This window comes from Podarcis tiliguerta, assembly GCF_965153285.1.
Source record: "Podarcis tiliguerta genome assembly, chromosome: 10".
NCBI lineage: Eukaryota > Metazoa > Chordata > Lepidosauria > Squamata > Lacertidae > Podarcis > Podarcis tiliguerta.
The window spans coordinates 2,462,888-2,479,120 of record NC_139543.1 but is presented as its reverse complement, the minus strand read 5'-3'; the positions used below and the strand labels follow the sequence as shown (position 1 = coordinate 2,479,120).

At 43.9% G+C, this 16,233-nt stretch overlaps 1 protein-coding gene across 4 annotated transcripts in view; it reads left to right on the top strand.

The window, feature by feature from the left end:
- FRMD4A (FERM domain containing 4A) overlaps positions 1 to 16,233 on the top strand; it is a 401,265-nt gene that overhangs the window by 114,135 nt on the left and 270,897 nt on the right. Inside the window, exon 1 of one of the 4 annotated variants that reach the window (XM_083399425.1) lies at positions 6,953 to 7,331. The exons of the other annotated variants lie outside the window; for them this stretch is intronic. Within the exon in view, the coding sequence (XP_083255551.1) occupies positions 7,263 to 7,331 (69 nt within the window). The 5' untranslated portion in view covers positions 6,953 to 7,262. Of the gene's footprint in view, positions 1 to 6,952; positions 7,332 to 16,233 lie in introns of those variants that run through there. 4 annotated transcript variants of the gene reach the window in all.

Here is a 16,233-nt window from a genome sequence, read left to right as displayed (position 1 = left end):
TATATATACATATATAAAGATCTAGAATCTTTATATAAGGCAGCCACATCTTCTGCCCACTGTCACAATGTGACTCCCCTCACTCTGGAAGGGGGAATGTTCATCTGAATATCCTGGCAGGGAAGTTAGTGAGATGGTAGGCTTCCAAGTTCAAATCATGGTTCAAGTTTTCATTCTAAATCCCCAAGTTCAAAAGTTTTTCAGTTGGTATTCTGGAGGGAAAAGGCCATCTTTTAACAACAAAGCAGCTGTGGCTGTTTCTCCCAGATGTGACCATTATGTCCAAATGAATGAGGGTGTCACACAGCGGTTCAGTTTGAGTCTTGGAGAGAAGGCGGGGAGAGGGCTGAAGAGAGCTGCCATCAATCTGAATAATACACTGGATGGCAGCAATTTTCTCTTGAACATCTGAGAAATGTCATGAGTTGTGATCTTTCAAGTAAACATTGTCAGCATATTGAGATGTAAAGTCTCCTCCTGCTGATTCACAATAGGTCACTCAAAGAATAAAATGGAATAGAGTGAAGATCAGTGACAAGTTCTGCAGTACTTTTGCGGTATTCGAATCAAGCCGGAGACAATAAGTCATAAACTTGAAGAAGAGTATGACACGTGGTTCTTTCAGGAAGGCTTTTATTTGTGAATGCCTACTTGATGGTGACAGCCACAATTGGATTCTATGGCAACACCAGCCCCAGAGATCAAAGATGTGTTATGTAAACAGGGCTTTAGTAGATAGTCTTGTTTCTGGGATGAAGTTGAATATTGACAGAAACTGCTTATTGAGTTTGAACAGAGTCAATGATCCCTGATTAAATGCAAAGTACTGGCTGTCAAGTCAACCTTCAAGCTTATTGCTTCCTTTTTTATTCCCACAATGCTCAATTCAGTCATAAAAGCCCAAAGGGCTTGACTACATGAACATGCCAGAATAGTCTCTCTCCCCACATTCATGATGGTCTTGCTTCTGTGTCAGAACAGAAATGGTGTAGGGTTAATTACTGGAGAATGAGAAAAACATTCTTATTTTTGCAGTGTGGTTTGCACTGTGGACATGTGACCAGTTCACACCAGTGAATTTCTCCATACCCAGGTTCATGAATGCAAGGGGGGAAATACTGTGACTCAAACAGTATGTTCTTCAAATTAGTAGCCAGGCCTCATGATGATCAAAGCTGCTCTGATAAATTTTTGGAGCTGGCTTTTAAGTATGTCACAGTGGATGGCAAAACAGCAAAATATTCCTTGGAGCTAAAACAGAAGCCCCCCTTGTGGTGTATCTTTTGATTTGGCTGTACCTTTTATTTGTAAGACATCCCCAACACCCTTTTTGGGTGAGATAGGAGTGTCTCATGTAGATGGGAGTCTGAAGATTTGAACCCACATCTGCAGTCAGTGCACCCCAGCAACAGATGGTCCAAGCTTTGGATCACCTCTCAATGATCAGCTCACGGCCTACTTAATGTTGGAATCTGAAAAGTGATGAGAAGCAGCCATTGCTTTTTTGTGTGTGGCAAATATTTCCCTCCTGTACTGAAGCCTGTCACAACCTCCATATGGTGAATGTTTCCATGGAGTTCAATGAAAACCTTTAATGAGCTCCCATTCCTCTCAGTTTTTTGTAATGTTATAATTGGGGACACAGAATACGTGCATCTGACCTCTTCGAAGCGTTTGCAAACAGACACTTCTTGAGGCTCCTTGACCAGTGGAGCAGACCAACGTGGCAGGTGGCTCAAGGAGGGGGGGGGCACACCAAATGAATGAGGTCATTATATGTTGGGTTGAGGCTTTCCTTTCCTCTCTGCTCACGACACAGTTTTCACTGTTCGTTGGTTGCTGAAATCTTGAATTTCATTCCATTTGAATAGAAGGAGGGAAAGAGAGCCTGTCTGTTTGACCAATTCTGTCAAATCAAATCATCAGTCTAAAGTCCTGAGATGACATGGGTTGGCCAGTGGAATTATAATAGGGTTAAAGAGACCGTGAGTCTCTCAGTGCCTCCCTGAATCAAATACCGTGCCATCCTATCAACGGTCCTATGGAGACAGGGCTGTAACGGATTTATCAACTCTCCATTGTGCATTAAATATTACAAGGAAGCACTTGTATGCTTTATAAAATTTATTATTGCAATGAAATGTCTCATTTTTGTCTCTCTAGCCAGAGTAAAATCCATCTGCAGGTGAGCAAATATATGACTTATTCCAGACAGTATTTCACATGCATAACAAAAGCAACTTTGATCCTATATCTAGCTCTCTTGTGTTAAATAATGTATATGCACAGGCAGTTAGAAATGAAATGTATGCGAACCATTCATGAGTGAAAACCTTGCCTTTTGCTCTGCGTATCTCCGAGTGAAGGAAAGTTCTGGGGACGTCTCTTTGGAGTGCCAGTTTCCATCTCAAGCTGCTTTTGTAAGAGCAGTTTGCTGCTGCTGCTGCTTACTGCATTTTTAAACCACACATCATCCATTGAGATTTGAGGGAGATTTACAAAATAATCACTAGAAGTACATATATCACAAAACACACATTAAAGGATTACAGTAATTAAAGTAATATAAATATACAAGCTGGGCATGAAGGAGCAAGTAACATTTTGCTCTTTCTTGTGTTCTTATTATTCCATTGCAATGTTGTGTGCTGTGTACCTCTTTGCTTTATTCTTATGAAAGTGCAGTCTATTTTTTTTATAAGTAAATAAATAAAAACCCCAACCAATACTGCCAGCAACCCCCCTCCCCCGGTTTCTTTCATGCCCAGGGCAAATAAAACAAAAGCTGTTTTTCCTTGCTAAATATATTCAATTTGTTTCTATGAGCCTCCACTCAATGGGTGCCCACTGGGTGATAGCTACTAGCCATTAACTGTTATCACTGTTCGTTCAGGCAAACCTATTCTAGGTATCCTGTCCAATGCCTTGAGTGTGTGGTCTCCTTTTGGCATATGCAGGGTTGGGTGTGTTTGCTTAGAAGATATCTCTTTTAAAGGAACATGTTCAGAGTTGGCTGCATCATAGACAATTAAATGAGATCTTCAAGGAAGATAATAAGAAAGGATTTAGCTACACAATCTCCAAATTCCAAAAGGAAATTTTAGAGGATAATGCTAAATTATTAAAGGAAGCGTATAATATATTATTTGTCAGGATGCGGGTGGTGCTGTGGGTTAAACCACAGAGTCTAGGGCCTGCCGATCAGAAGGTCAGCGGTTCGAATCCACATGACGGGGTGAGCTCCCGTTGCTCGGTCCCAGCTCCTGCCAACCTAGCAGTTCAAAAGCACGTCGAAGTGCAAGTAGATAAATAGGTACCGCTCCAGCGGGAAGGTAAACGGCATTTCCGTGTGCTGCTCTGATTCGCCAGAAGCGGCTTAGTCATGCTGACCACATGACCCAGAAACTGTACGCCGGCTCCCTTGGCCAGTAAAGCGAGATGAGCCCAGAGTCGTCTGTGACTGGACCTAATGGTCAGGGGTCCCTTTACCCTTTACCTTTATAATATATTATTAGAATGGGAAACCAAAGATGAAGAAGTCAAATCAGTAATGATCAAATGGGCACAATATTTTGGGCATAATATACAATTTGAAGATTGGGGAAAACTGTGGAAAGTGAATTTGAAATTCACGGATTGCATATTGTTGAAAGAGAATTACATGAAAATGATGTATAGATGGTATATTACACGGACAAAAATGGCAAAAATGTATAGAATAGGATTAAATAATTGTTGAAAATGTAAAGAGAAGGAAGGCACTTTCTATCACGTGGTGGGAATGTAGAGTAAAAAAAATTTGGGCTGATGACTAATGACTAAATTGAAGGCCAAATTAGACTCTGGGTTGTAAGTGGGACAAATAGGAGTTTTGGAGGGTCTGTTAAAGTTGGGGGAATTGTCTAAGGCCAGTGGCCAAGGATTATGGGAGTTGGGGGTCCAATATAAACTGGAGGACCACAGGTTTCACTCTCCTTGGTGTAAGAGAAAGAGTCAATCCCTCTACCGATGCCTCGTTATCCTCCCTGGTTGCTTTTAAAAACAAACAAAAAACTGTGGAAGACCCTATCATGGAACTCACAGCATCTTGTCTAGTTTGACCCTAAGGCAAAGCTTTTCCCCATGCTCCCATTTGTTTACTGGTAGATGTCATGGCAAACAGACTTCATCTGCTCACCACCATTGCTGGGGCCACAATATGCCAACCATCTTTAGCTGATACTACTTCAATCCAAAACTCACCAATTTTTTGTAAAGTGCCATACATATTAGGGGTAACAACAAATCAGTGCTTTATCAGATAGCCAGTTCTGGTGTCTGAGAAGCTGGTTAATTTCAAATTCTTTCTGATTCTGCCCATAGCTGGCAACCACTGCCAGGCTCCGCCCACCACTCATAAATTTCTGCCCTGCTAGGCTCCTAACAAGTTTTTACTCTGCTGCTGGGTCCTTCTAGAGCATCAGATTTTTTGAAATTAAATGGTCATCCTAGTGGCGATATTCCTGCTTCCACATTCAAGGCTGAATAGGCTGTGAATCTTCAAGCTTGTTGCTGTGCTAAAAGGTTTTTTGTGGAGAAGCTAATCTATCGCCTTACATGAGGAACTATCCATGAGCGTGTCTGTCAGAGAAATGTCTTGTTCTCCCTTCATTACTGTTGAAGCAATCCATCACTGCGTGCTCTAAATGGACTGTCATACTGTTGTCTAGTAAAAGTCACCCATTGCTCCCTGACCGCCAACTGTGGTGGATGGTTGAAAAGGCAATATCAACTGCAATCACGAACACGTAGACAGAATTTACAGCCTCACATCCCACTGAGCTCTCTACTGCAAGGATTACCTGCCTTTATAATCACCCAGAGCATTTGTTTGTCCAACCTCTGTTCCAATTCATTGGTTTATGTTGCTTCCTTATTGTTGTTCTTCTTAAGCCAAATAAATAGAGTGGGTTAGATCTGTTGAAATGGCTGGGCCTCCCCCGCCACTCTGGGCGGCTTCCAACAGAATATTAAGCACACAATAAAACATCAAACATTAAAAACTTCCCTAAACAGGGCTGCCTTCAGATGTCTTCTAAAAGTCTGGTAGTTGTTGTTCTCTTTGACATCTGGTAGGAGGGCGTTCCACAGGGCGAGTGCCACTACCGAGAAGGCCCTCTGCCTGGATCCCTGTAACTTTGCTTCTCACAGTGAGGGAAAGCATCCACTCTACCACTGAACTATGGATTGTCCCCAAGATCCTTGGTTGATTTCACCTAGTTTTGTCTACTCAGATTGGTAGTGCCTTGCTTGGGTAGAAGCCAGTGGAGGCTGATCCATTGAGGCAGATGGGTCACTGACCCACCAACCTCAGTCTTCCCTCACTCAGCCCCCACCTGCATGTCTTCTTTCTTACAGCCAGTCCAAGGTTGTAAGTCTCGGTGTTGTCCTTTGTAGAACTCAGCAGGAAAGAGGCTGGGGATAATCCTAGAATTAGTTGGCTCTGCCTGCCATTGACTCTGACTCCACCTACCGTTGGTCTCTCTGCTTTCGACCTAACGGGCATCGGCCACCATGGCTGGAGACTTTTCCCTGATAATCTACCTGAGGTCATTTTACCTGGAGATGCTTGGGATTAACATTGGACATTTATGCATACAAAACATACACCCCATCACTGATCTATACCCCAACCCCAAGATTCTGCAAAAACATAAAATCTGGGAGTCAGCACCATTCGGCAGGTAAAAGTGATGAACTGGGTATCAGAGGATAAGGAGTTCCTTTCCTGTTTTTTCCTTCCTAGCCTGGTGCTGTGCAGGCTGTTGGAACAAGTCCAAAAATTTTCCCACATTATTTTTCCTCCAGATGCAATACAGTGTGAATCCCCCACTGATATAAATGGAAAAGCTCAAATTGATTTTCGTGGACGTCAGACAGGGCACAGTAGAATTGTCTTTAAGTTGTGAAGTACTTTGGGACTTGCAGTGCAAAAGAACTACATGTCAAGTATACCTTTTGTATTTGACATACGGGCTGAAATAACACACTTGCCATTTTTTATATATATCTTAAGCATTTATTATTTATTATGTCTATATCCTGCCTGTATTTTTTCCACAGAAAATCTCAAGGCACACACACACACACAATGGTTGGGGCTGCACCTTGAGCAAGTAATCATAGATAGCTGGTGAGAATAACATGAATTTGAATGTGGTTATTGGCCCCAGGCTTCTCATGCCACCTTGAGTTCCTGAAGTTATGCTTCCCTCTCCCAAACTCATCATGTTGCTCTGGGCTTGAAAATTGCATGTTCTAAAGAATTCAGGTCTCCCGCAAATACAGTAGTAGCCCCATGTTGATGACCCTTCAACATGTTGATGACCATGTTGATGATCCAGAGCATCTCAGAAGATCATGATGTGCAGTACATCAGAACGTCACATCATCCTTATATTGTGCCTTTCCTTGCTCCCTGCTCCACATGTTTGGTACTGAGCGTGAAGAAGCGCAGACTCAAATTACATTTGGGATATGAACTAGATGTTGCAGAAGGGGAAGAGGCAACTTCCCCACCACCACCCCTCCCCTTCCCCCCTTTAACTTTGTCCTTTACATTATTTTTTCTCAAGCAGCAACAGGAGCTAAAAATATTTCTAGGAAGAATTTAATGTCCCGGCGCAACTTTGGTTCCCTGTTTCTTTCATGTCTGTGCTCTCTTCTGTCAGCAGCAGACAGTGCAGAGTCTGATAGGCCTTTGACAAAGAGCTATTGATGGGGGTGGCTGTGTGAACTGGCCTGGCGTTGGTCACAGGCAGCCTCTGAGAGACCTGCTGCCCCTATATTTCAATAGACTCCAGTGTGTTGAGCCATTTGTTGAAAGGTCAGAAATGAACAGAGAAATGGAATGGTGTAAAAAAAAATCTAGTCCTCCTATAAATATCAGTCACAGTTAAAGGCACTTTATTGTACTTCCTCTCTCCAATGCCCCTGTGTGCATGAGGATTTCTCTCACGAAAGCTCCCTCTGTTGTGGTTTCCCAAAGGCCAGGCAATTCTCAGACTGTGCAGTTATTTGAGGAGAAAGGCAGTTTGTGCCTTCCCTTCTAGATGGAGTAATAGTCATCCTCCAGTCAACACTGCGAGGTTTAGGTGATGAACAGGGAAAGTCTTGTTGTGTAAACGGACAAGCTGTGTACAGTTCAGGGAGCTGGTCCACTGGACCAACTGCGAATTGGTGGGATTCTTCAGGTTGCTGGATCTGAGCTAGCAGTTGCCTTCATGATGACTTTAGCTGCCAAGCTAGAAGACATTGAAGCCACGTTGGAGCATCTGCTAATGGATGTGTTTGTAAGTAAAGCCTGGTTTTCAGTTCCAAAGTAATATGCTGATCATTTTAAAAGCAGGAGAATTTGGCATGTAGTAGGAACCCTTTTAAAGTCCTTGACAAGCTGCGTGTCCAGCAACATATGTCTATGAAGAAATACTGTTGTTGTTGTTGTTGTTGTTGTTGTTGTTGTTGTGCTTTCAGCAGAAATATGTGAACTAGCAGAGCGTGAAGGGGAGGCAAGATATGCTTTGCATTAATTTTGCAGAGTACAATTGTTTAATTTCAGTGATGCATACACAACTGGAAAAATTACTCTAATATACTGTAGTAGCAAACCTTATTGAAAGCTACACTGATAGTGTTACAACCATTTGAGATCCAGCCGGCTTTGCAAGATAAATAGCATTGTGGTGGCTTTCCTCTGTTAGTATAGAACTATTATTACGTTCTTTCACTTCTGTGAACTGCGATTTTCTCAAGCTTAGGGTTATTTAAGAGACTTAAAAGAGGTGTCCTTTGATGTAAAATGTGTTTGATTTGATTGAGGAGGGGTGCTTGAGACATCTAGTAAACTTGCTTCATCCTTGCCTCTAGCATTGAGAAATATGTTGTGGCTTGTTGGATCTTAAAAGAAAGAGAGGGAAAATGCCCCGGATATGTTGAGATGTATATTTCAAGAAGCCTTTTAAGTTTAGCTCTTTCCCAGTCTGCATCTGTATTAGAATTTATTTTAAGATGTTTTAAAGATGTTTTAATTGTTTTATCTCTTGTTGTTTGCTGCCCTGGGCTCCTTTGGGAGGAAGGGGGGGGGGTATAAATTTTATCTACTATCTCCCCCCTCTCTTTCTATACATGGCTTTTTCATTTTTGTTTAAACCAGACTTTATCTGAGATCACTATGTCTGACAATCAAAAGAGGTAATCTAGATTTATTCCTAGGTGTTTGGGATCAGAAACTAGTCTAGACTCCTTCAAGTATATATTTTTAAACGTTAAAAAAACGATAACTTGCTTGTATTACAAGTGATTTTATCACCTCTCATGTTTCAGTTGTAGTCTTTTCCCTGCTATCTTCTACAGTGGCTTCTGTTCCTTGCCTACAAGGCTCTACTCATTCTTGTGTCAAATCCTATATCATAACCCACCTCCCTTCACAGGCCTTTCCTCCTGTCTATCAAATAATACCCTTCTTCCAGTCTCCGGTGCCACCCCTTTGTGCAACAGCTTCACTTGCTCTATTTTGATCTTTAGGTAAAGGTAAAGGTACCCCTGCCCGTACGGGCCAGTCTTGACAGACTCTAGGGTTGTGCGCTCATCTCACTCTATAGGCCGGGGGCCAGCGCTGTCCGCAGACACTTCCGGGTCACGTGGCCAGCGTGACATCGCTGCTCTGGCGAGCCAGAGCCGCACACGGAAACGCTGTTTACCTTCCCGCTAGTAAGCGGACCCTATTTATCTACTTGCACCTGAGAGTGCTTTCGAACTGCTAGGTTGGCAGGCGCTGGGACCGAACAACGGGAGCGCACCCCGCCGCGGGGATTCGAACCGCCGACCTTTTGATCGGCAAGCCCTAGGCGCTGAGGCTTTAACCCACAGCGCCACCCGCGTCCCATTTTGATCTTTGGCCATCTGCAAATCCCTCCTCAAGCCCAACGTCTTCCACACATCCTCCAAGTGGCTTTCCAGAGTTTTGTACTCTGTCACTTTTTCTGCTTCACCCTCTTTGCTATTATCCAGAAAACAGTATGTGTTCCAGCGTCCACATGGAGCCTGTTGCTTGCTAGGCTTGCCCTGTAACTTTCAAGGAAGCAGCAGGGAATATACAGAGTCAGTTCTGTTACCTCTTTTGAAATCTGTGAGACTGACCACTTGAGACAGGGCTTGCAGGCAACGAGATTTCTTTCTTTATTTCTTTATTTGCACATTTACTGTTGTTCGTGTGCACTGTGCCCTACAGAATTTTGAAAATGAAAGTGTCTGCCAAACGAGCTTGCAATCTACGTTTTGCCATGGGGGGGGGGGTGACAAGGGGGCAAGAGGCAGGGGCAAGAGCACTAAGCAGTGGGGAGAGGAACGAGTTAACAAATGGACCAAAGCACTTACCTGTCCTGAGGCTTTGCTTCATTTGGGGATGAGAATTAAGGTGTTAAGCTGAAAGGTGTTAAGTAGAAAGACAAACAATTTGAGGGGAGATGATGATCTGATGCTTAACTTGTTCATGTTGCATAGATGATATGCCCAACTGGGTAGGGAGTTGCTGCACACCAGCTCCATGTGATCACTGATGCCAAATGTATTTATTATTACTTTTACTGATGTGTTGCAGTGAGTTCATATTTTCTTGTGCAAATGTAATCAGCAAATGGTATGTATAAATAAGCACACACAGGCAAAATGCCTAGTCTAAGGGTTGTTGCACCACATGCACAATGACTGGCAATGGCTAACCTCTCTTCCACCCCTTCCAAGGAGCTCTCAGGTTTGTCGAATCATTCTTTGTTCTCCACCATTCAGTCAATCAAACAATAAAATGTCATGAAAGTGTGCAATCTGATGAGACATCCCTATTAAAACAAATACTCAGAATCACTGTTCAACCACAAAACCAGTTAAAGCAAGCACACACATATGTCCTGTGGCAGAAACAGCAGCTATCCTACCTTCTCTGGAAGACTTTGAGGAATAGAAATGCTTTCTCTGCCCCTGTATGCCAGGAGAGAAGCCGTCTCCTTAGGCAGAGACCGCAGGTGCTCAAAGGAATAACTGCAGGAAAAGTATGCTGCTCCTTGTAACTGACTTCTGAGCCTTCAGAGGAAGGCCCCAGTCCATGAAATAAGCATACAAGGAGGTTCATATTGGAGCACACATGCTGTCCTGGCAACTTTGGGCAGCGGGAAGAGGAGCCTCCATGAGCACAGCAACAGGTGCCCTGCTTGTGCTTTGAGGCACATATGCAGATGCTCAAATATTAATTTCAATGGGGGGGGGGGTGAAACTGTGCAATGAATGAAATATACACACAGAGTTCTGCTTCTTCCACTGATATTAATGGACCTTTTGGAATAGGAGAGCTCCATCTACTCTTTGAAGTTCCCATAGTCCTAAAACATCTCTAAAATGGGATTGCATATTCATTGAGCTTGCTGTTTTCTAGTTCCCATCTGCCCTGTGCCTGTCCAAGCAATGAGTATTTATTCTGCTCTGAGAGCCATATGTGATGTGTTATGTTGCAATTAATGTGTATATAGAATTGTATATACCTAATAGGAACTTAATAAATATTTGGTAAGCATTTCCTGCTTTCCTAAGTGGTAAGATGTTCAAGGGAGAGTAAGTACTGCGTGACTTAGTTTCCTCTGTAGGAGTGCTTATATGTTATATTGTGATATTTATTTTACTTACGTGCAAGCAGAGGATAAGGGAGGCTAATTCAGCACCAGGTCCTCAAGAAGAGCAACTGCATCCCAAGGATCTTTCAGCCAAATCATTGGGACGTGGGTGGTGCTGTGGTCTAAACCACTGAGCCTCTTGGGCCTGCTGATTGGAAGGTCAGTGGTTCGAATCCGCGCCACGGAGTGAGCTCCCATTGCTCTGTCCCAGCTTCTGCCAACCTTTCAGAGTTAATACTCTGGAGAGATCTGTATCCTTATAAGGGTCTCTTCTTAATAATCATGGAGCCCATGGCCAGTGGTGTGGTGTGCTGCTCCTGACCTAGCCATGCTTTGCCTGCGCTTCAGTTGGAACGGTCTCCCTCAGTCCTTGGAGGTTTTTAAGCAGAGGTTGGATGACCATCTGCCAGGGATGCTTTTGCTGAGATTCCTGCCTTGCAGGGTGTCAGACTAGATGACCCTTGGGGATCCCTTCCAACTCTATGGTTCTAAATTGGACCCAAGAGACCAAAGCACCATCACCAGCTATTGCATGGCAGGTGAGTCAGCCAGCTCTGCGAAGCTGCTCTCAGTTTAGCTGGGCCCCCTGCTGTGGAAGAACAAGGATTAACAGAACATCTCCTGGTCTGGCTCCCAATTACCAGGTCTTTTAACAGGTCTGCAGCCCACCAGCCACCTGATGCCACTGGCCCCTAGGGCTTTTTCAGCCACAACCCCTTTCTCTCTCTCCCAGTCTCCATTCTCATTTTGCCAATATGATCCTTTAAAACACATTCTGCCTGCATTGTATCACCTTGAGTATATTTTGTTGTCAGTCCCTGCTTGTGATGTCTCTGTGTGTTCTTTTGCAAAGGACACACAATAGGGGCCCATATTGCTTCATCCCTTTGTGTATGCAAACGTACATTTTTATTTTTTATTTTTAAGCAGCAGCTAACACTAAATTCAGTATGAAGCAACAGGGGAATGCAAAGTGTATTTTCATTTAAGGTCATTAGTAGATTACTAAGTATTTTGCCATCAGCATGAAAACTAATATTCAGATTAGCATCTGGCCATTCAACTGAAATGAACTGCTGGTGAATATTGTTTCAGGTAACAGGACTCACCTGGGAATTGTCCCCCAGAACCTTCCTTCCCATTCATCTTGATCTGTGTCAGTGTTATTGCTTTAAAAGTGAGATGATGCATTGTCATATTCAATGCTCTTGTGTCCTCCTTTGTTCCAGGTCTGGGGCATATGCTTGCAAATCATTGTAAAATAGAATTCTGGGGCCTTAATATCCCAGCAGTCCTAGAGGGGGCTGCACACTTGACATTTTTGTTTTGTTCTCTTTACAAGAACGTAAATCATATGGATGGATTTACACTGAGCAACAATGATAATGAGATTGCATAAATGTAAATAAGATTCAGCTGCAGAATCCGGAAAGCTCCAGAAGCCTGATTGATCACATACTTGATAAAACTCTGGCACAACGTAAGAGAGCCAACAGGTTATAGGCACTATCCCCAATGGCTGGTCATATATGGTGAGTGGAAATGACACCTCAAACTTTATTCCATTTGTTTCTAGTTAAAGAATAATATATTGTAAAGCTGGAAGAGCTCTTTCCTTGAGAAATACTGCCTCTAAGAGTTTCGGGATTGGCCTGGGTGGGCCAATGGTTTGGCTTAGTTCAGGTACGAGGGGCTAGTCTTTGTTCAGTCACCATTAATCCCTGTGAGGTTGCACCCTCAGCAAAAGAAGGTTGCTACCATTTTCTGTTTTGAAACTTTAAGTTGAGAAAGAGAGCAAGAGTGAGAGGGGCAAAAGGAGATAAAGGAGTGAGAAGAGAACTAAGAAATGTGGAGCCTAGGTTTATAAAGACGGAAGGCAACTGGTATTTGGTATAAGGTGAAGATTGTGATATAAATAAAGAATATTTGAGCAAAAATTAATAATCCTACAGGCCTTAAATATCAAGAGTGGGGAGTGAAACTCTCAATCAAGGACATGCAAGGCCTTCAGCATTAATTTTCAGCATTAATTATTTCCATAGCTAGCAGAAGACTAGCCAGGGTTTTTGCCCTGGGTGAAGCCTCCAAGGGGTGCCATTGAGGCTCCCAGCTTGTCTGGGCTTCAGGCGTTGGCTTGCACACCCAGCCTTCCTGCTCCTAGGTGAGCGATCCTCCTTCCCCTTTCCCCAGGAAGCAGAAGAAGGGCTCCGTGGTCTGGTTTTGCAACTGTGTGAGAGAGAAATCCTGGGTTTAGTGTCCCTGTATGTTAGGTGATTATTGCTTCTACAAAGCTTTGCATTCGGGGCAAGGCACAGCCTTTGGATTTTTGTGCCATGTGGTGGGATTTTATACAGTATGCCAATGGTAATAATGGAAGCAACTTAACGTTTGAGGTCAACAGGAATATCTGGCTGGCATGAAACGTTATGGTATTAGCTTGCTGGTGCAACATATATATTATTCTTTTGTGTTCTTATTCCCGCCCCCGCCCCCAAGTCTTTAGTTAATTTGGATCCAGCCTTTAATATATAACAGTAGTTTATTTATCTCACAGTTACCTGCAGCAAATAATCATAATGCTATAAGTTGATAATATAATATAATATAATATAATATAATATAATATAATATAATATAATATAATATAATATAATATAATATAGTTGACACCCCGCCCACTCTGGGCAGCTCCCAACTGAATATTAAAAACACAACACAGCATTAAACATTAAAAACTTCCCTAAACAGGGCTGCCTTCAGATGTCTTCTAAAAGTAAGACAGTTGTTTATTTCCTTGACATCTGGTGGGAGGGCGTTCCACAGGCCCTCTGCCTGGTTCCCTGTAACCTCACTTCTCACAGTGAGGGAACCACCAGAAGGCCCTCAGCACTGGACCTCAGTGTCCGGGCTGAGCAATGGGGGGGAGATGCTCCTTCAGGTCTACTGGGCTGAGACTATTTAGAGCTTTAAAGCTCAGCACCAACACTGAATTGTGCTCAGAAATGTGCTGGGAACCAATGTAGGTCTCTCAGGACCGGTGTTATATGGTCTTGGCCGCCACTCCCAGTCACCAGTCTAGCTGCCGCATTCTGGATTAATTGCAGTTTCCGAGTCACCTTCAAAGGTAGCCCCATGTAGTAGGGGTAGTCCAAGCCGGAGATAACTAGAGCATGGACCACTCTGGCAAGACATTCCACGGGCAGGGAGGGTCTCATCCTGCGTACTAGATGGAGCTGGCAGACAGCTGCCCTGGACACAGAATTGACCTGCTCCTCCATGGACAGCTGTGAGTCCAAAATTACTCCCAGGCTGCACACCTGGTCCTTCAGGGGTACAGTTACCCCATTCAGGACTAGGGAGTCCCCCACACCTGCCTGCCCCCTGTCCCCCAAGAACAGTACTTCTGTCTTGTCAGGATTCAACCTCAATCTGTTAGCCACCATCCATCCAACAGCCTCAGACACTCACACTGGACCTTCACTGTCCTCACAGGTTCTGATTTAAAAGAGAGATAGAGCTGGGTATCATCCGCATACTGATGAACACCCAGCCCAAACCCCCTGATGATCTCTCCCAGCAGCTTCATGTAGATGTTAAAAAGCATGGGGGAGAGGACAGAACCCTGAGGCACCCCCTCCTAAGACCATAAAAAATGCATACTTTACTTGTTATAAGTTACGCTGGATATTTTGTTGGGTAAATTATGCTGGAAATCAATTAAAATATTGTTTAAAAATAAAGCATTGAATTCAAATAATATATTTTCTACTTTGATGCGCTTTACGAACAAATGTTGTGAGCTGTGTGTCTGTGCGCAGATGCGCAGGGTGTGTGCTAAACTCTGTCTTTGACCCCTGGGGGAAAGAAAGCCTGGTTTTGCCCCTGCAGCTTTCATTAACATGTGTGATCTGCTGCATGGAAGAAGCTGATTAAAGCACAGTTGTGTGACGGAAGGTGTATGTCGCAAGTTTTGTGCATGCGAAATGGCTCTCCAAACCACCTTAGCTGTTTCTGTCCCACAAAGAGTGAGAAAAGAGGAACATTGTGGCAAGCTGCTTTCCCACAAGCAGCTTGTGACATGGAGGTATACCCATGAAGTTGTGTTTTGAGCAGCCATGTGCAGGGCAAGTTGGCTTTCTGCAGCTGGATCCAAGTATGGAGATGTCCTGTGATAGTTCTAGTACTCCCCTGCCCTGCTGCCGCCACCAACAATTTGTATGGTTATGCTTCCCTCCGCTTTTTTTTTTCTTTTGCCATTCTCACATTATCAGCAGCTTTCTCTGAGGACATAATGTTCTTGTTACAGCATTGGCACCATGCTATCTCCAAAGCAGCGGTTGCCCTATTGGCCCTTTCCTCCCTTTTATTCCGAAAGGACACTAGAAGGCTTTGTGGCTTCTGTGAAATGAGATAAAAAGGGAAGCATCAGACGCGGCACGACATAATTAGTTGTCCTCACTTAGCTGTCCTCAGAGCTTGTTGAACAGAGAATTGAGCAGGAGTAGTCAAACCACAGCCAAAGACTCATAGATGGGCTAAAGCACGGGTGTCAAACACAAGGCCCGCGGGCCGAATCCGGCCCGCCAGACCTCGTCATGTGGCCCGTGCAGACGCCAGCTGCCAGCCGCCAGCCTTCACCTTTTATTCTCGCTCTTTTTTTTTGACACAAGAAAGCCGCCTCTTCAGCGCATGTGAGGCAGCCTACAAGCCAGAGAACGTCTGCCCTCTAGCAGCGCCGGCCGTTCTACACAGGAAACCTCCACTTTACATGCATTCAGGAAACCTCCACTTGTTTTTATATTGAGCGCATATTGAGTCCTATAGATACAACCGGCCCTTTGAGGGTGACCAAACTGCTGATGTGGCCCCCGATGAATTTGAGTTTGACACCCCTGGGCTAAAGCGTTAAAATGGGGTGGGGGTCCTTTGAACTCTGAAAAGAATGTTAGTTGGCTTGCAGGGCTTTTAAATGCTGAATTTGGGAAATGAAGTACTGCCAGAGCTACACAACTTGTCTAGTGTTTGACTTCTTTGAAAGCCGCTTGCTAGATTCAAAAGAATAAGGGAAGCCAGAGCAACTGTAGGCCAAGAGCACTGTGGAAAATTAAAAGGATGTCTAGATCAAGCCGGCTGACACTGCTCAAAGCTCTGGGACGGGTGTGGGTGGGTGTGGGTGTGGGTGTAGGCATCACCACTGAGCCCTGCCAGGCTGGTGGTGCCATCACAGCTGCCCAAGATGCCAGGTGCTGATGCCAGCCCTGGAATTAATCTGTCCCTAAACAAAATTAAAACGCACTGTTGAACACAGCTCTGATCTGGAAGACAAAGACAGCACTTCAGCAGTTTTCTAGTAACATCCACTGAGGATAACCAGAACTGTCCGAGAAAATCTCTGGCATTTCAGTTGGAGGTATGTAGACAGCACCAAAAATCAGTAGTGTGGATAATATTTGTTCTTTGTTGTTGTTTTTTGTTGGTGTAATAATTCCTGAATTTGCATTGTTGCTTCACTAAACACAATCTATTAGTACAG